Below are 23083 nucleotides of genomic sequence, written 5' to 3'. Positions count from 1 at the left end.
ACAATGTCTCCTATTCTTTGATTTGTTATGTGTTAGCTATATGTGTAAGCCAACTATGCCTGTTATGTCATGTGTTATATGTGTAAGCCAAGTATGCCTAGTATGTTTATGTTTGTACATTTTTGAACCATTTATTTTAGAGGACCATAATGGAAATATATCTAAAACATGGTTTGTGTCATGCTTGATGATTTGAAATGCATTATGCATTATATTGTTTAACATGGTCAAATGAAATCTATCTATCTATCTATGTATGTACAGTTGAAGTCGGAAGTTTACATACACCTTAGCCAAATACATTTAAACTCTGTTTTTTTTCCACAATTCCTGACATCTAATCCCAGTAAGAATTCCCTGTCTTAGGTCAGTTAGGATCACCACTTTACTTCAAGAATTTGAAATGTCAGAATAATACTAGAGAGAATGATTTATTTCTGCTTTTATTTCTTTCATCACATTCCCAGTGAGTCAGAAGTTTACATACACTCAATTAGTATTTGGTAGCATTGCCTTTAAATTGTTTAGCCTTCCATAAGCTTCCACATAAGTTGGAGTGAATTTTGGCCCATTCCTCCTGACAGAGCTGGTGTAACTGAGCCAGGTTCGTAAGGAATAATAGCGCTATCTGACGGCAAAAGGGACTATAATGTAGGGTGTTGGTAAAAGTATCAAAAGTATCTCATAGAACATCTCATTTCAAAATCAGGGCATTAATATGGAGTTGGTCCCCTTCTTTGCTGCTATAACACCTCCACTCTTCCGGAAGGCTTTCCCACTAGATGCTGGAACATTGCTGCAGTAACTGCTTCCATTTCAGCCACAAAAGCATTAGTGAGGTCGGGCGATTAGGCCTGGCTCGCGTTCCAATTCATCCCAAAGGTGTCCGATGGGGTTGAGGTCAGGGTTCTGTGCAGGCAAGTTCAAGCTCTTCCCACCAATCTCGACAAACCATTTCTGTATGGACCTCACTTTGTGCACCTGAAACAGGAAAGAGCCTTCCCCCCCCAAAAAAATAATTCTCCAAAAAATTTGAAGCACAGAATCGTCTAGAATGTCATTGTATGCTGTGGCGTTAAGATTTCCCTTCACTGGAACTAAGGTGCCTACCCACAACCATGAAAACAGCCTCAGACCATTATTCCTCCTCCAACAAACTTTACAGTTAGTACTATGCATTTGGGCAGGTAGCGTTTCTCTTGGCATCCGCCAAACCCAGATTAGTCCATCGGACCGCCAGATGGTGAAGCATGATTCATCACTCCAGAGAACGCATTTCCACTGCTCAGAGTCCAATGGCGGTGAGCTTTACACCCACTCCAGCCGTCGCTTGGTATTGCGCATGATGATCTTAGGTTGTGTGCAGCTGCTTGGCCATGGAAACCCATTTCATGAAGCTCCGACGAAAAGTTATTGTGCTGACATTGCTTCCAGAGGCACATTCCCAGTGAGTCAGAAGTTTACATACACTCAATTAGTATTTGGTAGCATTGCCTTTAAATTGTTTAACTTGGGTCAAACATTTCAGGTAGCCTTCCATAAGCTTCCCACAATAAGTTGGGTGAATTTTGGCCCATTCCTCCTGACAGAGCTGGTGTAACTGAGCCAGGTTTGTAGCTCCTTGCTCACATTTTTTCCTTTCTGTCACACATTTTCTTATAGGATTGAGGTCAGGGCTTTGTGATGGCCACTCCAATACCTTGACTTTGTTGTCCTTAGGCCATTTTTCCACAACTTTGGAAGTATGCTTGGGGTCATTGTCCATTTGGAAGACCCATTTGCGACCAAGCTTTAACTTCCCTGACTGATGTCTTGAGATGTTGCTTCAATATATCCACATAATTTTCCTCCCTCATGATGCCATCTATTTTGTAAAGTGTACCAGACCTTCCTGCAACAAAGCACCCCACAAACATGATGCTCATTAGCAGCTTCACGGTTGGGATGGTGTTCTTCGGCTTGGAAGCCTCCACCTTTTTCCTCCAAACATAACAATGGTCATTATAGCCAAACAGTTTATTTTTTGTTTCATCAGACGAGAGGACATTTCTCCAAAAAGCATGATCTTTGTCCCCATCTGCAGTTGCAAACCGTAGTCTGGCTTTTTTTTATGGCGGTTTTGGAGCAGTGGCTTCTTCCTTGCTGAGCGGCCTTTCAGGTTATGTCGATGTAGGACTCGTTTTACTGTGAATATAGATACTTTTGTACCTGTTTCCTCCAGCATCTTCACAAGGTCCTTTGCTGTTGTTCTGGGATTGATTTTCACTTTTAGCACCAAAATACGTTAATCTCTAGGAGACAGAACGCGTCTCCTAACTGAGCGGTATGACGGCTGCGTGGTCCCATGGTGTTTTATACTTGCGTACTATTGTTTGTGCAGATGAACGCGGTACCTTCAGGCGTTTGGAAATTGCTCCCCAAGGATGAACCAGACTTTTGGAGGTCTACCAATTTTTTTCTGAGGTCTTGACTGATTTCTTTGATTTTCCCATGATGTCAAGCAAAGAGGCACTGAGTTTGAAGGTAGGCCTTGAAATACATCCACAGGTACACCTCCAATTGACTCAAATTATGTCAATTAGCCTATCAGAAAGCTTCTAAAGCATGACATAATTTTCTGGAATTTTCCAAGCTGTTTAAAGGCACAGTCAACTTAGTGTATGTAAACTTCTGACCCACTGGAATTGTGATACAGTGAATTATAAGTGAAATATCTGTCCTGTAAACCAGTGAAATAATCTGTCTGTAAACAATTGTTGGAAAAATTACTTGTGTCATGCACAAAGTAGATGTCCTTACCAACTTGCCAAAACTATAGTTAACAAGAAATTTGTGGAGTGGTTGAAAAACTGTATGTATGTATGTATCGGTGTTGTCGGAGGGCTTAGAGTTGGGAGTCGGCTCCCCCCAGGCTGTTCATCTCGTCAGGCGCATACTTCTCCCCTGCCTCTCCGGCATCATGGCGGAAGCCAGCAGCGATCTCGTCAAACGATCGTCCCTTGGTTTCGGGCACCATGAAGTAGGTGAAGACGAAGAAGCCCAGCAGCAGCACGGTAAAGATGATGAAGACGTAGGGGCCACACAGTTGCTACAGAGAATACAGAAAAGTTACATTATTTTCACAATTTCCAAATTGAAAGTGGAAGTCATAAGTACTATTATAGAACTATATAATATATATAATAATATATACTATCAATGTATTCTAATTCATATAATACGAAAATGAGCCATTAATGCAATAGTAATTGTTTCTGTCTCCTTACCTCAACGTATTGAAAGGTCATGCCCACTATAAAGTTAGCTGTCCAGTTGGAGAATCCAGCCACGGCAAAGGCAGAGGGCCGAGGACCTTGGCTGAAGAGCTCAGCCACAATGAACCATGGGATGGGGCCTGGGCCAATCTCAAAGAAGGCCACGAAGCTGAAGATGGCCACGATGCTAACGTACGACATCCATGGCAGCTGGTCCTGAGGCAAGACACATCAGTAGAGGAGTCTGGTTGAAGTAGCCGTGTACATAAAATATTATATAAGCATATCCATGATGTTTTTGTTCCTTTAGTGCACCATTATACATACAAGCAGTGCCATAGCAACTGTCATCAGGACCGCTGAGAATGCCATCCCCAGTAACCCAGTGAGGTGAAGGGATCTTCGCCCAGCACGCTCCACAATGAATAGCTATATAAAGAGAGCGAGGAAGAGGAGAAGAAAGGTGGTGTTAGTGGGGGTTGGGGAGTGGCTACATTTCAAAGACACATTAGTCTGTTTCATTTTCCACCTATACTAGAAAAAAAAAACATTTAAAAAATATTTTTTATACATTTTTTGGGGATAAATATGAAATGTTTAATTTTTTTAAACATATATTACGGAATGTATTTAAAATTCATATATAAACGTATGTAAAATGTATATCACAATATACACTGAGTGAACAAAACATTAAGAACACCTTCCTAATATTGAGTCCAGTTGCACCCCCTTTTACCCTCAGAACAGCCTCAATTCGTCGGGCCATGGACTCTACAAGGTGGCGAAAGGATTCCACAGGTATACTGGCCCATGTTGACTCCAATGCTTCCCACAGTTGTGTAAAGTTGGCTGGATGTCCTTTGGGTGGTGGACCATTCTTGATACACACGGGAAACTGTTGAGCATGAAAAATCCAGCAGCATCGCCTGGCACCTACTACCATACCCTGTTCAAAAGCCCTTAAATATTTTGTCTTGCCCATTCACCCTCTGAATGGCACACATACACAATCCATGTCTCAATTGTCTCAAGGCTTAAAAATCCTTCTTTAAACTGTTTCCTCCCCTTCATCTATACTGATTGAAGTAGATTTAACAAGTGACATCAATAAGGGATCATAGCTTTCACCTGGATTCCACAACTCAATATTAGGAAGGTGTCCTTAATGTTTTATACACTCAGTGTATGTTAAATGCATTGGAAAATGTAATTCATGTATTCTAAAGTACATTCTGAAATTCATTAAATAATGTTTCCACATGTATTTAGTGATACATTTAGGAAATATATTTTATGTATTTGTAAATGTCTTTTCAATTATATTATGACACGTTCTCCCATGGGTGACCCAACGAGCTCAAACCAAGGCCACGCCTCCAAGAAGCCACGCCCCCAGATCGTCTAATAGGCTGCCGCAGCTACAATATATTTGCTCAGAATTTATTTTTATTGTAGTTGAGACATATCAAAAGTATACCGAAAGCACTAAAATGCATTTACATTTAAAATCATGTAATGATTTTTTCATTATTTAATGAAGCTGAAGACAGGCACTTACTATATAGTCTTTTACATTTTTATTTAACCTCTTGAGACAGGAAACATATTTTTTATGAAGTTGAACATGCACTCTTTATGACAATGTTAAAATTATATCAATGCCAACATTTTGTGTAAAAAGAGTAATTAACCCACTCTGAAGGCCCAAACTATGTCATATGCCAAATTAGGAACTGCTTTGGCCACCCTGTAGACTAGATATCTTAGCCATGCATTTCTGGAATTGTCAGGCATTACATGCATTTGAGCAAAGAGGGAAATGTATGTACATCTATTTGAAATACATTTTGTGAAATTAAATATATTGAAATTATTTATTTTTTCTTCGTATGGGTGTTTATGGATGTTGTACAGTGTTTTTCTGACTTACAGACACAACAGTGAAGGCTGTATTGACTACTCCAGCCCCAATGGTTGCATAGACTGGCTGAGAAACCCCCGCCTTCTCAAAGATCCTGGTGGAGTAGTAGAAAACCTGCACAAAATTGTCATAATTTAGTGGATCATGTAGTTTGAAGTGTGTGTGCACATGTGTGTGCACATGTGTGTGCATGAGTTAGCATGTATGTGCATGCATGCATGTGTATTCACAAGTCAGTGTGTGTCTCCCAGAGTGTCCTACACTCACAGCGTTGATGCCAGACAGCTGCTGGGAGAGCTGGAGCATGATGGCGATGAAGATGGGCTGGCGGTAGAGTGGCGAGCGGAATAGCTCCAGGATGGTGACCTTCTTCTCCCTCATCATCTGCCTGGCCTCCTCCTTCATCTCCTGCATGTCGTCGCCCACCTCCTCAGTGCCTCGCAGCTTCTCCAGCACTGCATGCAAATCCACAACACACTCAGGACTCCATTCAGCTGGTAACAAGATGCGACCCTCCTCCTAGAGAGCTAATGGATGTGCAGGCGTTTGTTCCAGCCCTACTTGAACACCCCAGATTCTACTAATAAGCTGCTTGTCGGAACCTTGATTAGTTGAATGGTGTGTTAGAGCAGGGCTGGAACAAAAGCCTACACACCCAGGAGCTCTCCTGCTCTCCATGGGAATAGGTCCTCAGCCGGGAGGGTTCCATGTTTGAGGGAGTGAAGGTGTAGCATTAGATGGTCAGAGGCTTACCTTCCCTGGCCTTGAGCTCCTCGTTGCAGTTGATGAGGAGGAAGCGAGGGCTCTCGGGGCAGAAGGGCAGCAGGATACACTGCAACACGGCCGGGATGAAAGTGAGGCCCAGCAGGAAGGGCCACATAGTGGAGTTCCCCATGATCGACTCCATCCCAAACACCTGTAAGTAACAATATGTTCGTACACTGTAACACTGTTAATGAAAGTTAAACTACCATGGAAATACACTGTGGTGAAGTTACTTGGGTACTGTATGTTGGTGGAAAGAATATTTTGTCCAGATGATTGTGCTGTATCACTAGCGTTGAAAAAGATAACAAAAAGATCACACCTGAGGGCAGCAAATATTACTTGAACATTTGTCTTCTCGTCATTGCTATATTTGTCCAGTTGTCCTGTGCCACATTTGGATTGTCATCTCTAGTAATCACTGACATCGGATCAGGTGAAACTGAAAGTCACCCAACGGACGGTGCCTACCTGTGCCATGAGGATTCCAATGACGATGCCCAGCTGGTGCAGAGTGCCCAGCGCCCCACGGAGCGAAGTGGGCGCGATCTCCCCCACGTACATGGGCACGAAGCCAGTGGACAGGCCGGAGTAAAGTCCCACGATGAAGCGGCCAATGATCAGCATCTCCCACGACGCCGCCAGCTTGGAGAAGCCCATGAACCCGGCGGCGATGAACGCTAGCACATTGGCGATGAGCATCGAGTTCTTCCTGCAAATCATTCACAGAGAGGTCAATTTAAAAATATGGCTGGCTTCTTCACTTCCTAAAGGCACAAAAATGCTATACTGTTGTTAAGGTGCATAGGACCGCACAAAAAAACGAAATGACCCATGATTACCACACCCTTTTACCGTAAAGTCCAGTCTAAAATATAACACTACCAGAGCAGATTTACCTGCCCAGGCGGTTGACAAAGAGGCCCACGGAGAAGGAGCCAAAGATGCCCCCGACAGAGAAGATGGCCACGGAGATGGACCACAGGGTGGTCAGGGATGTGGCAGGGATGGGCTCAGAGTACCTGTTGTTCCACGTGTCATTCAAAAAGCCTTCAATGATCTAAGGTACAATACAACATATCACAACATGAAGAACATACATTAACTATATTCATCATTGAAGGTTGCTGGAGACATTAAAGCTGCAACCAGCAGCAAACAATAACAAAGCATCCTCCCCGGTAAAAAGCAAAGCATCCTCCCCGGTAAAAAGTGATGGGCCTCAAAAGTGAGTTTGACCGATGAGGCGTCACACAATTGGCCCAGCGTCGTCCGGGTTAGGGGAGGGCTCGGTCGGCCGGATGTCCTTGTCCCATCGCGCTCTAGCAACTCCTTGTGGTGGGCTGGGCACCTGCAAGCTGAATGCGATCGCCAGTTGTATGGTGTTTCCTGGTTAAGCGAGCAGTGTGTCAAGAAGCAGTGTGGCTTGGCAGGGTCTTGTTTCGGAGGATGCATGGCTCTCGACATTCGCCTCTCCCGAGTCAGTACGGGAGTTGCATCAATGGGACAAGACTGTAACTATCAATTGGATATCCCGAAAAAGGGGTAAAACTAAAATAAAACATTTTGAAAGCTGAGGGACGGGGCTAGAGAAATGTAATCACCCTCAAATTCATAGACTCAAATTCATAGACAGAGTTATGGATGCAAGGACTGACCATCCATGATATCTAAATTGTAGTTTTAACCATGTAGCTAATGTTTGTTTAGATTTACTTTGTTAAAAAACATTGGCATAAAACAAGCTTATATTTTGGGTTCTGATGGGGTACAACAGTTGAATTAAGCTCATGAGGCATTTATAAATGATATTCTTCAAGAATCAATGGGTACATATCGTTAATTTATATGTAAAAAAATGTCTGTACAAACTGCAGATTGCCCCTTTAAATAATACCATTATCATACATACATCATATACATACAGTCACAATTCAATTCATAGTGAATTACCAACCATACAGTGAAATTATAGATATTGTAATCTCGGAACTAGAACAAAAATCTTGCGTAATTGCGTCAGATGCTCAATTAAATTCTGCGCGGAAACATGATAGAAAAAATAATTTACTAGAATGTGGAGCGGAAGCCAGGGCGGTATCTCCGCCCCTCTCTCTTTGCAAGTTACAGGGAAAACATATGGGTTAAATGTCCCCTCCCCTTCCGAAATTGGAAAGATGCGAACACCTGCGAAATCATGATGTATCCAAATGATCAGTGACGAAACATCTGTGCACCGGAACAAAGTTCCTAGTTAGTCATCTCCGACGCTACGATACCAGGGCTGCGGTCCAAACACTTAAAAGACACACCCTTGTCTTATGCCCTTGGGGGAATCCCCGTCGCCATCTTGGAGGGTAGTCCAAATTATTAGCCATTGCAACGTTTCTAGTCGGCTTTGCGAGTGTAAAATTTTGTTCACTCGCACTCCAGGGCCTGAAACTCCCCATAATTCAATTCACGACGGCAGCCCAGGGCTGGGTGCTTTATATGCGCTACAGTCAATTATGATTGCATGTCTTCTTATATACGCCTACTGTATGATAGCTAGCTAACATATTTACTTTTTACGAGACATGTTTGTGCCGTCATGTGCATTAGTAGCACCATTTCTAACTTATTTGCATTCATTTTAGTTTCAATCAAAGCACATATTTTGCCTATTGGCGCATGCTGTTGAGTTTTCTCAAGAAATTACGAATTCCTTTTTGTGTTACAGTAACGTTATAAACTCAGCAAAAAGAGAAACATCCTCTCACTGTCAACTGCGTTTATTTTCAGCAAACTTAACGTGTAAATATTTGTATGAACATAACAAGATTCAACAACTGAGGCATAAACTGAACAAGTTCCACAGACAGGTGACTAACATAAATGGAATAATGTGTCCCTGAACAAAGGGGGATCAAAAGTAACAGTCAGTATCTGGTGTGGCCACCAGCTGCATTAAGTACTGCAGTGCTTCTCCGCCTCATGCACTGCACCATATTTGCCAGTTCTTGCTGTGAGATGTTACCCCACTCTTCCACCAAGGCACCTGCAAGATCCCAGACATTTCTGGGGGGAATGGCCCTAGCCCTCACCCTCCGATCCAACAGGTCCCAGATGTGCTCAATGGGATTGAGATCTGGGCTCTTCGCTGGCCGTGGTAGAACACTGACATTCCTGTCTTGCAGGAAATTACGCACAGAACGAGCAGTATGCCTGGTGGCATTGTTATGCTGGAGGGTCATGTCAGGATGAGCCTACAGGAAGGGTACCACATGAGGGAGGAGGATGTCTTCCCTGTAACGCACAGCGTTGAGATTGCATGCAATGACAACAAGCTCAGTTCGATGATGCTGTGACCCACCGCCCCAGACCATGACGGACCCTCCATCTCCAAATCGATTCCGCTCCAGAGTACAGGCCTTGGTGTAACGCTCATTCCTTCGACGATAAACACGAATCCGACCATCACCACTGGTGAGACAAAACTGCGACTCGTCAGTGAAGAGCACTTTTTGCCAGTCCTGCTGGTCCAGCGACGGTGGGTTTGTGCCCATAGGCGACGTTGTTGCCGGTGATGTCTGGTGAGGACCTGCCTTACAACAGGGCTACTAGCCCTCAGTCTAGCCTCTCAGCCTATTGCGGACAGTCTGAGCACTGATGGAGGGATTGTGTGTTCCTGGTGTAACTCGGGCAGTTGTTGTTGCCATCCTGTACCTGTCCCGCAGTTGTGATGTTCGGATGTACCGATCCTGTGCAGGTGTTGTTACACGTGGTCTGCCACTGAAAGGATGATCAGCTGTCCGTCCTTATTATGTTGTTATATTCTATTTTGTTATGAAGAATACTATCATTGTGATCTTGCGGAAATGGATTCAGCTTTGATCTAACTTTATTAAACGAGCAACATTCGCCAGAGTAGCCTGTTCTCTACAAGTAGAGCAGAGACTGTGTGTAAAGTAGAGAATCCGCACATGCGCAGACCTTTCAGGACCTTTAGTGTCGGGAAGAGGGGTCCATAAAAGTCGGATCCGCAGCCACTCCGTATTCAGCCATATTCTAAAAAACAGGTAAATAAAAACATTCTTACAGAAGCCAGCTTTTGACCAGCAGAGGGGGGCAGAGAAACACGATGCAAGATCGTTCATTACAGGACTTCATGTTGACAAACATAACTCAGTGTCATTGATACAGGTATGAGTAAGGCAGGGTTTATTGCCCTCCAAAGAATATGCCCTGGGTCTCTGACTATGGAAAACATATTTTTCCTATGGCATCACCATTCGCCCCCTGCAGTGGTTTGTTGGATGTGAGCACATCATTGTTTTTTTACCTGACATTGACTTATACCCCACAACATTTTTATCTGGTGATACTAATTTTCTAGTGTACTTTGAAGGAGATAAATTAAAGATACATTTGCCATAAAGAATATGTGAAGAAGAGAGTAGTCAGAGTGAATGATCTCTTTGTTATTGTTAGTTGCACAACTCCTGTAGCCACCTTAATCCTGCAAACGTGACAATGATCCTCGTTACCTCTGCCACGTGTAATGGACACACCGCAAGTGGAATGATTGCAATGGTAAACCTTTCTCAAAATTCCCAGTTGGAGACTTCCTGGAATAAGATTGAAATACGGGAATCCTCCAACAAGGATCTCAGGAAAACCTGGTAAATTTGGGAAAGTTAATGGAATTATGCAACCGTAATTCACTACAATAGATGGTGACTTTCCACCGCAGACCGTGGAGGTGACTTTAATCCTTGCATAACAAAGTATCAAAGATACTGGATCCACTAGCAGCTACCTCCAGTAGCAGCTACCTTACTGTCCTGCACATCTTTAGACTGATGTAATCGTAATCTACAAAGCTATTTATAGTGCTCATGTGCTCAGGTATCCCGAAGAGGCTCCAGGATTGGCCTTAAACCTCCCAAATCTCTCTCTCTCTCACACACACACACACACACACACAAATATAAGTACACACACACAGTAATACACATTTTTATTTACAGAGCAGGCTTCAGTAATACCTCAAGTAACTTTCTCAAGAAACTGCTGGAGTAAAGTACATACAGTACCAGAGTATCTCCAGTATATCTACCAGACTGTCACTTACAGATCTCAGATCTTAATTTGATCACTCTTTCGTAGCAAAATTTGTTCCTGCCAGCTGGAAATTCGCAGAAGACTTGTGATTTAGATACGTTCACTGAAAACCTGCAGTTCTCTTTCTCTCCATGTAGGGGCAGTCGAGTCATTCGGACCAGTGCCAGCTATCAAAATCATCCTTCTCTTGCCACCTCAAACGGTAAAGCACCAGACAGAATATTAATACATTTCCTACTGCTACTGTAGGTCTATAGGTCCTATTACTGCAATATTAAAATGTACAAAAAATCTATCTGAAATGCATCCATACACATCAACAAACGTCGTTTCATAAAGCTTAATAACTCAAAATAGATATTGGTCTCCACTACGACATACAATTGTAAAGTGTATCCGAAATGCAGCTGTATAGTAGGCTATACCTAAACTATAGCCTACTGTAGCCTATCAAAACTAATTGCACACATAGGCCTATAATATCAGATGTAAAGACAAGATGAAATTGAGAATCGTGAGGTAGCCTACGGAATGGAGCACAATGGCGCATGAAAGAAAGTGACTCAGATTTTAAAACCAAAAAAACGCAGCCCATTATTTTTTTGATCTAGTGTATATATTATAGAAAAATATATAAATTGCCACAGTAGATTTGCCATGGTAAACAAGGAAATACTTTATTTCAATTGTACAGAATGCTTGTCAAATAGATTTTTTTTTTTAAAGGACTAAGTTCAGAATTTTTAGTTATTGTGCCAGAAAAGAGTGGGCTGGAATCAAACCCATAGCGATACGCTATGGTTTACATGTATGTCTGTGCTGAAGGCAGCGGCCTTAAGACTTTGGTTCCAAGCAGGACTAAGGTAACATCTTTTAGGTAGCGATAATGTGGTGACCAATAATGGTTGCAATTGAGATTAGATGTGCGGGTGAATTTAGCGAGTATTGATGGTTTAGTTGGCGATAATCTAGTGCCATCGATGGTTGCAATAGGCCCCTTGTTATGTGATTATATTCCAATACATTCTACAGGCTAGCCTATCCATTGTCACAAAATGAAAGGTGTGAAAAACGATAATAGGCTAAGATAATGGCGCCGGAGGGGATGGCTGACGTTTTACGGGCTCCTAACCAGCTGTGCTATTTTGTATGTTTTTTCCAGTGGTGGAAAAGGAAACCAATTGTCATACTTGAGTAAAAGTAAAGATACCTTAATAGGAATGACTCAAGTAAAAGTGAAAGTTACCCAGTAAAATTTTACTTGAGTAAAAGTCTAAAAGTAAATATACTTAAATATAAGTATCAAAAGTAAAAGTACAAATTATTTTAAAAATCCTTATATTAAGCAAATCAGACGGCACAATGTTCTTGTTGTTTAAATTTACAGTGGCACACTCCAACACTCAGACATAATTTACAAACAAAGCATTTGTGTTTCGTGAGTCCGCCAGATCAGAGGCAGTAGGGATGACCAGGGATGTTCTCTTCATAAGTGCGTGTCCTAATAAGCATTCAAAATGTAACGAGTACTTTTGGGTGTCAGGGAAAATGTATGGAGTAAAAAGTACATTATTTTCTTTAAGAAGTAATGTAAAAGTTGTCAAAAATATAAATACTAAAGTACAGATACCAAAAAAAAACTACTTAAGTAGTACTTTCAAGTATTTTTACTTAAGAACTTTATACCACTGTTTTTTTCGCAAGGCTTGTAACTCATTTTGTACATAATGTTGCTGCTACTGTCTCTTATGATCGAAAAGAGCTTCTGGACATCAGAACAGCGATTACTCACCCCGAAATGGAAAATATTTATTTTTTATGAGTCTGATGTGAAAGATATACTGCTTTGTCGTGAGAAGGCCCAAATCCTCCGCGTGAAGAAAAGACGGATAAAAAGGGGGAGGAGGGCGGTGTGCCTTGTAAGAATTAGCTGACAAGTAGATAAACCACCACCACCCTCCGTATTATTGGCCAATGTGCAATCATTGGAAAATAAACGGGACGATCTACGATTAAGACTATCCTACCTTCCTGGACATTTCAAAACTGTAACATCTTATGTTTCACCAAGACTTGGCTAAACGACGACACGGATAATATAGAGCTGGCTGGCTTCTCCGTGCATCGGCAGGACAGAGCAGCTACGTCTGGTAAGACGAGGGGTGGGGGTGTGTGTCTATTTGTCAATAACTGCTGGTGCGCAATGTCTAATATTAAAGAAGTCTCGAGGTATTGCTCGCCTGAGGTAGAATACCTCATAATAAGCTGTAGACCACACTATTTACCAAGAGAGTTCTCATCTATATTATTCGCAGCAGTCTATTTACCACCACCAACCGATGATGCCACTAAGACCGCATTCAACGAGCTGTATAAGGCCATAAACAAACAAGAAAATGCTCATCCAGTAGCGGCGCTCCTAGTGGCCTCGGACTTTAATGCAAAGAAAGTGCCCATGAAAGTGAAGGTAACCTGCCTAAATGATTACCGCCCCGTAGGACTCACGTCGGTAGCCATGAAGTGCTTTGAATGGCTGGTCATGGCTCACATCAACACCAGCATGCCAGAAACCCTAGACCCACTCCAATTCGCATACCGCTCCAACAGATTCACAGATGACGCAATCTCAATCGCACTCCACACTGCCCTTTCCCACCTGGACAAAAGGAACACCTATGTGAGAATGCCGTTCATTGACTACAGCTCAGCGTTCAACACCATAGTACCCACGTAATTCATCACTAAGCTAAGGAACCTGGGACTAAACAACTCCCTCTGCAACTGGATCCTGGACTTTCTGACGGGCCGCCCCCAGGTGGTAAGGGTAGGCAACAACACATCTGCCACGGTGATCCTCAACACTGAGACCCCTCAGGGGTGCGTGCATAGTCCCCTCCTGTACTCTCTGTTCACCCAAGACTGCGTGGCCAAAGACGACTCCAACACCATCATTAAGTTTGCTGACGACACAACAGTGGTAGGCCTGATCACTGACAACGATGAGACAGCCTATAGGTAGGAGGTCAGAGACCTGGCAGTGTGGTACCAGCACAACAACCTCTCTCTCTATGTGAGCAAGACAAAGGAGCTGATCGTGGACTATAGGAAAAGGAGGGCCAAATAGGCCCCCATTAACTTCGACGGGGCTGAAGTGGAGCAGGTGGAGAGTTTCAAGTTCCTTGGTGTCCACATCGTCAACAAACTATCATTGTCCAAACAACACCTTTTCCCCCTCAGGAGACTGAAAACATTTGGCATGGGTCCCCAGCACCATCGAGAGCATCCTGACCGGTTGCATAACTGCAATTTTATTTTATTTGTTGGTGTTTCCCTGGCTGAGTTGATAAGCTAATTTGGTCATCAGTTGATTGACAGATGTAGGCCTACTGTAGAACAATAAACTTTCCTCCAGTGTGGATGCTTGCCCACGTTTTATAGTAAGGCTATGTATAATTTGTCAATATAGTTTTGGTCTTTGGTGTGGATGCCCTTACAGCAGGTGAGATTTCCATTGCTAAGCTATTATGTGCCGGCTACAGTAGCATAGGCCTACTGTACTTTCAGTTTGATGCCGGCATTTGAAGTCATCCTTGTGGACTGAAAGCCTGTATTGTGGGCTTTAATATTTCATTTTGTAATGTATTGTGGGCTTTAATATTTCATTTTGTAAAGCTGTCAAGATGTTTATGGATTTGAGCCTATCCAAAGACAATTTTGCTGAGCTGAGACACTTTTCTTTGACGTGTAAATTATCAGACAGTTTGTTTTACTTCTTGAAAACGTTTAAATAAATGCAGTTACCTTGCGGGCCTAAAATAGGCTGTAGGCTATCTAAACCCTTACAAAAAAAGATTGCAATTTTGAAACGGCAGTAAAAGTGCAGTAACTTCTGTGGTATTTTGGACGCAGTAATTGCACCCTGACTGCAATCTTTTGGTGGAGCTCCACTCATTAAGTGCGTGAATCAAACTTACATGTATTCAAGGCTTAAAAGTCCTCTGAAGTTTTTATTTTCCACCTCAAAATCTCCAGACTGAATCTCAGCATATAGGGTTTATTTTCTATTTCTTTGTTTGTTTTCTCTTTCAATGGTGGAATCAGTTAGCATAGCATATATTGTTGCCTGCTAGGTCTGTACATGTTTTATGAATCAATTTAGCCTACCTTGTACGTTTTAGGTTGGACGTGCGCTCACCAATCGATTTGTAATTTGTCCAATTATTTATTATTTCTTAAATATATATTTTTATCGAGTGGGGCAGTCCCACTCCTTTCCTATTTTTTTTGTTGCTTTTATTGAAGAGAGAGAACAATGTTGGAAACATGGGGAAGGGTGAGTCAAAGGGCAGTGGACCGGAGTCGAACCCTGCTGACTCTGGCACATGTATGACGGGATCAGCGGTTGTAACCACTGGACCACATAGGCACTAAGGCCACCAACTAGTTATTCTGCCTATTGCTTGTCTTGAACATACAGTATAATAAAACAATTTTAAAAAAGGATTTTCCCTCCCGAAAAATATATTTACTTCCATAGAAATATGTGGATTTATTCAAATCCAAATAAGAATTCACACGAGACGCGCTGTAGCCTGGCTACTTGAACTGGAGCCCAGTGGACCTGCAGTCTAAGGGATCCAAAAGGGTTCTTCAGCTGTTCCATAGGAGAACCCCTTTTGCTTCCAGGTAGAACTATTTTTGGTTCCAGGTAGAACTCTTACAGGGTCCATGTAGAACCCTTCTTGGAAATGGTTTACATTGAACCCAAAAGGGTTCTACCTGGAACCAAAAAAGGTTCTTCAAAGGGTTCTCCTATAGGGACAGCCGAAGAACCGTTTTAGGTAATATTTTCTAAGAGAGTAGGTACGGTATTGCATTGTATACAATCACAGCTTCCCCCTGGTGACGATTCTAAATATTTCTTCAGACATTGAAATCCTCCTCCTGCAGGATTATTTCCCCTCTGCTACAAAACAGGTCAAACTAAAAATCCAACATCTGTAGCCAAGTGCCAAGATCCGACATCAGTAGAAGGATTGCGTCTCATCTTATCTCACCAGGGAGTCTCACCACGTCAGTCAAAGATCCTACATGTATTTTATGTATCATGGTTGATTGACCTGGTGGGGCTCTTGATGGAGAGATGAGATGCAAACCTTGACAAACAAATCAAATCTGAGTTTATTTGACATATGCACAGGATACAATAATAGTAACAATGACACAATAACTAAGTCAAAAAGAGCACAAATACAAATACAAAAAAAGGTGAGAAAGTAAGAAAGATATACTGAAAAATACAGAAATGTCCTATGTCGGTAATTCAAGAATATACTGTGAAGGTTATTTACATGTAGTAAAGTGACTTGGCTGAGCAGCGAGAAATATAGTAAAAGCAGATATGTAGCAAAACAGTCTGGGCTGAATCGTAGGGTCATAGGCACAACATAGACGATCCTGAACCATCAAATCATCGACCCTGATCATCTTAAAGCCAATACGGCATGTAACGTGGGCCATTAACTAACAGGTAACGAATGTTAAGAGGCACTTTATATATAGTCAGGTTTGCCATCTAACTCATATCACAGACAGAGGTACGTATTGTTGCTAGACTATTAATGGCTTGGAAAATGGACTTTGGACATGGGCGTACGGCACCTTTGGGTAGGACATCTATGAGCGCCATGCATCTCTTAGGAACATCTTAATCTGCAGAGCTAGTAAGGGGTGTCAAGAATTAATAGGAAGAATACTGTCTTTATGTTCACTGGGTTTGGACAGGCTTTAAGGGGCACAAACATAGAAACTAACAGAGTATGTGTCCAAAATGGCACCTTATTCTCTATACAGGGCCTCTATGGCACTGGGCAAAAGTAGTGCACTATTTAGGGATTAGGGTGCCATTTGAAACTGTCCCTTTCTCACTCACCTTTTGGGGAGCGTTGATGACCCCTGTGTTGTAGCCAAACTGCAGCGAGCCAATCACAGCTGTTCCCACTGCCATCATCAGCTGGAACGTCACCTCCTGTGGGCACAAAAATACAATTTAAATTAAAGTCTCTTCAGTTTTACAAAGAAATGCTCAAAGTGCTCAATCACATGCGTTATTGCATTATCCTACGAGCATTTTTATTTTTTTATTTTAATATATATATCTTTGAGGGAAGGTATATACAGACTAATATGATTTTATATGAGAAGTCTTGGACTTGGATAAAAGACAGGTGAATTGGGACTAAGACTTAATAAATGTGCATGAGATATTGAGAACTCACTTGGACTCTTCAGTGTTACTGACACTGGTGGTCCATTCAGTATAATCCCTTTAAGGAATGAGGAACATCAGAAACTAGGCCCGGGTTTACTGACACTGGTGGTCCATTCAGTATAATCCCTTTAAGGAATGAGGGACATCAGAAACTAGGCCCGATGTTACTGACACTGGTGGTCCATTCAGTAAAATCCCCTTAAGGAATGAGGAACATCAGAAACTAGGCCCGGTGTTACTGACACTGGTGGTCCATTCAGTATAATCCCTTAAGGAATGAGGAACATCAGAAACTAGGCCCGGTGTTACTGACACTGGTGGTCCATTCAGTATAATCCCTTAAGGAATGAGGACATCAGAAACTAGGCCCGGTGTTACTGACACTGGTGGTCCATTCAGTATATCCCTTTAAGGAATGAGGACACTCAGAAACTAGGCCCGGTGTTACTGACACTGGTGGTCCATTCAGTAAATCCCTTTAAGGAATGAGGAACATCAGAAACTAGGCCCGGTGTTATCTGACACTGGGTGGTCCATTCAGTATAATCCCTTTAAGGAATGAGGAACATCAGAAACTAGGCCCGGTGTTACTGACACTGGTGGTTCATTCAGTAAAATCTCCTTAAGGAATGAGGAACATCAGAACCTGGGCATGGCTCCACGAGAGAGCAAAAATGAGGCTTAGCCCCCTCAGTTGAAACTTGTGCCACCTCAGTTTTAGTTTTATGTCCCTATATAAAAATAGCAAAAAAGTTGAGTAACAGGTTGGCACGAAATCTGTATGTGTATCTATCTATGTGTGTGTGGGTTTGTGTGTAGGGGTGCTATGGAAAGCCACTGGAGGAAAAAAACACATGCTCATTTGTGGTAGACTATGTGAATAATGTGATACTCCTCCACCTGTCATTTTTTTATTTTTTTATTAGATTTATAAGGACAGGGTCAAGTTACAGTTGAAGCTGCTTCACTGAACTCTGCCTCACACCCCACCACTATAGAGTTTCGTTAGCTTCTTAGCTAGCTGCAAAAGGCGTTAGTGTTATTAGCCTATTTAGCTCTAACCAGCTAATCTGCCACTGCCACGATGGATATCAGAAATTAAACCATCGAGGCCGCCGACCAAGCCCAGCAGCGATGATGCTGCCGAGCTCCAGCTAGCTACGCGTGAAGAGCCCCCCTTCCCCCCTTTCACAGGTGTTGCCAGGGTAATGGCTCCAAAGCCCCCTCCACCTCCGTCTGTTCCTGACGATCTTGGTACAGAGGAGCCAGCCCAGGGCGCAGTCCATGGTGCTGATAAAGCACAACAGAGTTTTCGCACCAACCTTTCACTTCTTGGTCAAAAGCACTCAATGGTCTCAACATTTGAACTTTTATGTTTATTGTGGTATAGCGTGATATAAGCAGAATTTAATATAATTCCAATGCAAGAACTCAAATTACGCCCCTGGGTATATCTTTATGTTTCATCATAGAAATAGATAGCCTAGTTTGTTTACTGTTAATGTAACTAGCCTAAATATACATTTACATTTACATTTAAGTCATTTAGCAGACGCTCTTATCCAGAGCGACTTACAAATTGGTGCATTCACCTTATGATATCCAGTGGAACAACCACTTTACAATAGTGCATCTAACTCTTTTAGGGGGGGGGGGGTTAGAAGGATTACTTTATCCTATCCTAGGTATTCCTTAAAGAGGTGGGGTTTCAGGTGTCTCCGGAAGGTGGTGATTGACTCCGCTGACCTGGCGTCGTGAGGGAGTTTGTTCCACCATTGGGGTGCCAGAGTAGCGAACAGTTTTGACTGGGCTGAGCGGGAACTGTACTTCCTCAGAGGTAGGGAGGCGAGCAGGCCAGAGGTGGATGAACGCAGTGCCCTTGTTTGGGTGTAGGGCCTGATCAGAGCCTGAAGGTACGGAGGTGCCGTTTCCCTCCTGTCTCTTATACACATCTAGATGTGTATAAGAGACAGGCCGTTCCCCTCACAGCTCCGTAGGCAAGCACCATGGTCTTGTAGCGGATGCGAGCTTCAACTGGAAGCCAGTGGAGAGAGCGGAGGAGCGGGGTGACGTGAGAGAACTTGGGAAGGTTGAACACCAGACGGGCTGYGGCGTTCTGGATGAGTTGTAGGGGTTTAATGGCACAGGCAGGGAGCCCAGCCAACAGCGAGTTGCAGTAATCCAGACGGGAGATGACAAGTGCCTGGATTAGGACCTGCGCCGCTTCCTGTGTGAGGCAGGGTCGTACTCTGCGAATGTTGTAGAGCATGAACCTACAGGAACGGGTCACCGCCTTGATGTTAGTTGAGAACGACAGGGTGTTGTCCAGGATCACGCCAAGGTTCTTAGCACTCTGGGAGGAGGACACAATGGAGTTGTCAACCGTGATGGCGAGATCATGGAACGGGCAGTCCTTCCCCGGGAGGAAGAGCAGCTCCGTCTTGCCGAGGTTCAGCTTGAGGTGGTGATCCGTCATCCACACTGATATGTCTGCCAGACATGCAGAGATGCGATTCGCCACCTGGTTATCAGAAGGGGGAAAGGAGAAGATTAATTGTGTGTCGTCTGCATAGCAATGATAGGAGAGACCATGTGAGGATATGACAGAGCCAAGTGACTTGGTGTATAGCGAGAATAGGAGAGGGCCTAGAACAGAGCCCTGGGGGACACCAGTGGTGAGAGCACGTGGTGCGGAGACAGATTCTCGCCACGCCACCTGGTAGGAGCGACCTGTCAGGTAGGACGCAATCCAAGCGTGGGCCGCGCCGGAGATGCCCAACTCGGAGAGGGTGGAGAGGAGGATCTGATGGTTATAGATATAGATAGTCTCTTGCCATTATCGATCTGATATTTTGTTCATAAGCCTTTAGTAGGCCTTTGTTATGTTCGCATTCATTCGTTCGCATTCACATGTCGGTATTGTAAGCCATGTCTCTGTTTTGAAATGTATTATTGTTGTATTATTATTGTTTAAATAAATAAAAAATACGTTGCAGCCACACTGACGTCCATAAAAGTTACCCTCTTTACTCACATCGACAGGAATCTCTCAGTCATTTCACCTTCTAGAATCTGCATCTTCTATCTGTTAAGTCAAAAGAGAGATGCACTGAGAGTAGCTTTACTCCTACTCCTACAAATCTTCTTAGTGAAATTGCTTTTAGACCTTATACAGCATGTACTACATCATAAATCACTTATTTTAAAATCGGGTATCAACAACATTTGTCTGCTCAAACAATAACACACTCTCCATCTTAGCTGTCCAGGCTTGAGCTTTTTGCGTCAGTGGCCTTATAATAGTTTAGTAATCTGGCTCCTATCTTGTGAATGACAGTGCTCCTGTGTGGAGGTTATATCCAGGGAAGCGGAGTCGGCCAGCAGTGCAGCTTTGCAGGGATCAGCTGCTGCTTTGGCATGCTCACGCCTCCTTCTACACCGTTGTCATGGACACCTATCAGATGCCCTTTATCTTCTCGCCCGCCCTGCGAGGGAAGACTGTCCCCTGTGAAGGACAGGCCGGGTGTAAAATGGCCAGCTCATCTCCTATTCAAGACCCCAACTCTCTTTTTAGTTTTCTTATTGCAATCATCATTATTTATTAGCCAATCAGCAACCTTTATTCCCGGGACTTAGCATAGGACCCCACCATACAGGGCCGTCAGTCGGCTGTACCGTTCTATTGTGTGTTATATTAGCTCATTGCTACTAGCATGCATGTATGTTATAATGTGCCATTGTCTACTGCTAGCCTACTAACCTATCCAATACTTGAACCACTGTATAACAGAGGTGGGACCAAGTCACTATTATTCGAGTCACAAGCAAGTCACAAGTCACAATGTCAGAGTCTCAGGTCGAATCTGAAGTAGAACGGGTCAAGACTTGAGTCAAGTCCAAGTCATGCATTCTAAGAGAAGTCAAGTCGAGACAAGTAACAAGTTTTAAAAACATGCAACGCCTGTTCAACTACAAATCTTTCTCTTACTCAGCGTTCTGACTCCAAAGCGTGGAGCGCAGGCCACGTAGCCTATTTCTATGCGCACTACGGTGCGCGCGCTCCTGTAACGCACAACAAAAATGACAGACATAGGACATAGACACACAGAACTCCGACATAACCCGGAAAATATAAACAAAGGAAACCATACATTGAATTAAATAAACAGAACTTCTACCTCATGAGTCTTGCGAACGTCCATGTGCACTATAAACATCGCGCCCACTCAGAGCACTGCAACAAATGGTTGTCTACATGGAAATGTATCGTAGGCCTATCAAACATGAAACAGAAATGTCTGTGTTGCAATAAAACGGTACGGGGATGTAATGATGAAACGCTAGCAATTATCGTAGTATTAGATGGAATATAGATTTACCACATACGGCCTATGCATTTAACAGCAAACATTTCAACAAGATAAAAAGCACTCCCCCTCCACTGGCGGGAGTTTGGAGAGTGCAAGTGAAGAGCCGTGCCTATGGTGCGTCTTCGCCACAGTAATGATTCATTTTACAACAAATTCAAAATGCAAGTTTCAGAAGTAAAGGATCAATTTCAAGCAATTGCTACATACCAAAAGACCAGTAGGCCTATGCTAATAATTGTTGCCCCATTGCTGGTGAGCTTGCGAAGTAAACAATTCATATTCTTGATCACCAAACAATTTTTGGAGCTGCATATTTATTTATTCATGCTAATCCTCTCTTCCTACAATTTGACGTTTGCGCTGCACCCAACCCTATAGCCGTACAGCAAATCATAGAAATCAGCAATCTGTTCGCTAGCTCGCCTGACCTGTGTTGTTTGACAGTTTACTGGTCTAATCAGAGTCCTGAGTGTGCGTATCACTAGCCAATCTGTTGCAGTTTTTTTTGAAAGGGCGATGCTGCAGCTACTGTCTCTGGCTGCATCCAGTAATCCACGTAGACTGTGCCACCAAATAAGTGACAAAACATTACCAAACCTGGCCAGATCATTTCAAGTCTGAAGTCTGAAGTCGAGTCCCGAGACTTGAGGCTCCAAGTCCAAGTCAAGTCTCAAGTTATTTTATTGTCCAGTCCCAAATCATCAAATTTGTGACTTGAGTCAGCCTCAAATCCAAGTCATGTGACTCGAGTCCACAATTTTGCTGTATACTGTTTCCATTTAATGCTATTTGTGCCCTGTTACTGCTTACACTGTAGTAGCTTTGTAGCCTATCACTGTATAGCCATTATCATATACGCTATATTGCTATTAATGCTCTATATTTTACATCATTGCCATTCCCTTTGTGTAGCCTTACATTACTATTACTCTGATGTAATATATATTCCTTGTTTCTTCTGTTCTACAGAAACCACAACAACACTATCACTATTACTTCAGCTAGTTTCCTCCTCTTCTCATTTGCTGTGTGTGTGTGCCTGTCTGTTTGAATAAAGTGTGAGTCTCTTGCTGGTCTTCATCAGTCCTCTTACCAGGACTTTGGTACAGTTGCCCCTATACTCGAAACTGGCACCTCTATCGCAGTCCACCACCAGTTGGTTGTGCTCTTTTTCAATGGTCCTTTGAACCGGATCCAGGAACTGCTACAGCCCAAGGATGCCAGTCACCAGAGAAGATCCTCCACAAGTTGTGGTCCGTCCCCGCCATCAAACTCGCCCCCCACATCATCTAATCGACTATGAGGTAAGCTTCGAGTCAAGTCACACACAACACATAAAAACACACCACTCCAATGAGGGAGAGCAAGCAAAGGTCGCTGTGGGAGGAATTATGTC

General features: G+C 43.1%; 1 protein-coding gene across 1 annotated transcript in view; it reads right to left on the bottom strand.

Moving 5' to 3' along the window:
* Positions 1-2744: 2744 nt before the first annotated feature.
* The window catches only part of LOC111966319 (solute carrier family 2, facilitated glucose transporter member 1), a 31246-nt gene continuing 10907 nt past the window's right edge, over positions 2745-23083 (bottom strand). Inside the window, exons 2-10 of the mRNA XM_023990848.2 lie at positions 16979-17074; positions 6843-7003; positions 6415-6655; positions 5932-6094; positions 5446-5633; positions 5188-5292; positions 3582-3683; positions 3267-3470; positions 2745-3088 (exon numbers count right to left, since the gene is read on the bottom strand). Coding sequence (XP_023846616.1) covers positions 2885-3088; positions 3267-3470; positions 3582-3683; positions 5188-5292; positions 5446-5633; positions 5932-6094; positions 6415-6655; positions 6843-7003; positions 16979-17074 — 1464 coding nt within the window. The 3' untranslated portion in view covers positions 2745-2884. The remainder of the gene's footprint in view (positions 3089-3266; positions 3471-3581; positions 3684-5187; positions 5293-5445; positions 5634-5931; positions 6095-6414; positions 6656-6842; positions 7004-16978; positions 17075-23083) is intronic.

The sequence above is a fragment of the Salvelinus sp. IW2-2015 genome, linkage group LG7 (genome assembly GCF_002910315.2).
Source record: "Salvelinus sp. IW2-2015 linkage group LG7, ASM291031v2, whole genome shotgun sequence".
Lineage (NCBI taxonomy): Eukaryota > Metazoa > Chordata > Actinopteri > Salmoniformes > Salmonidae > Salvelinus > Salvelinus sp. IW2-2015.
The sequence above is the reverse complement of the archived record's forward strand: the minus strand, read 5'-3'. Positions and strand labels throughout refer to the sequence as shown.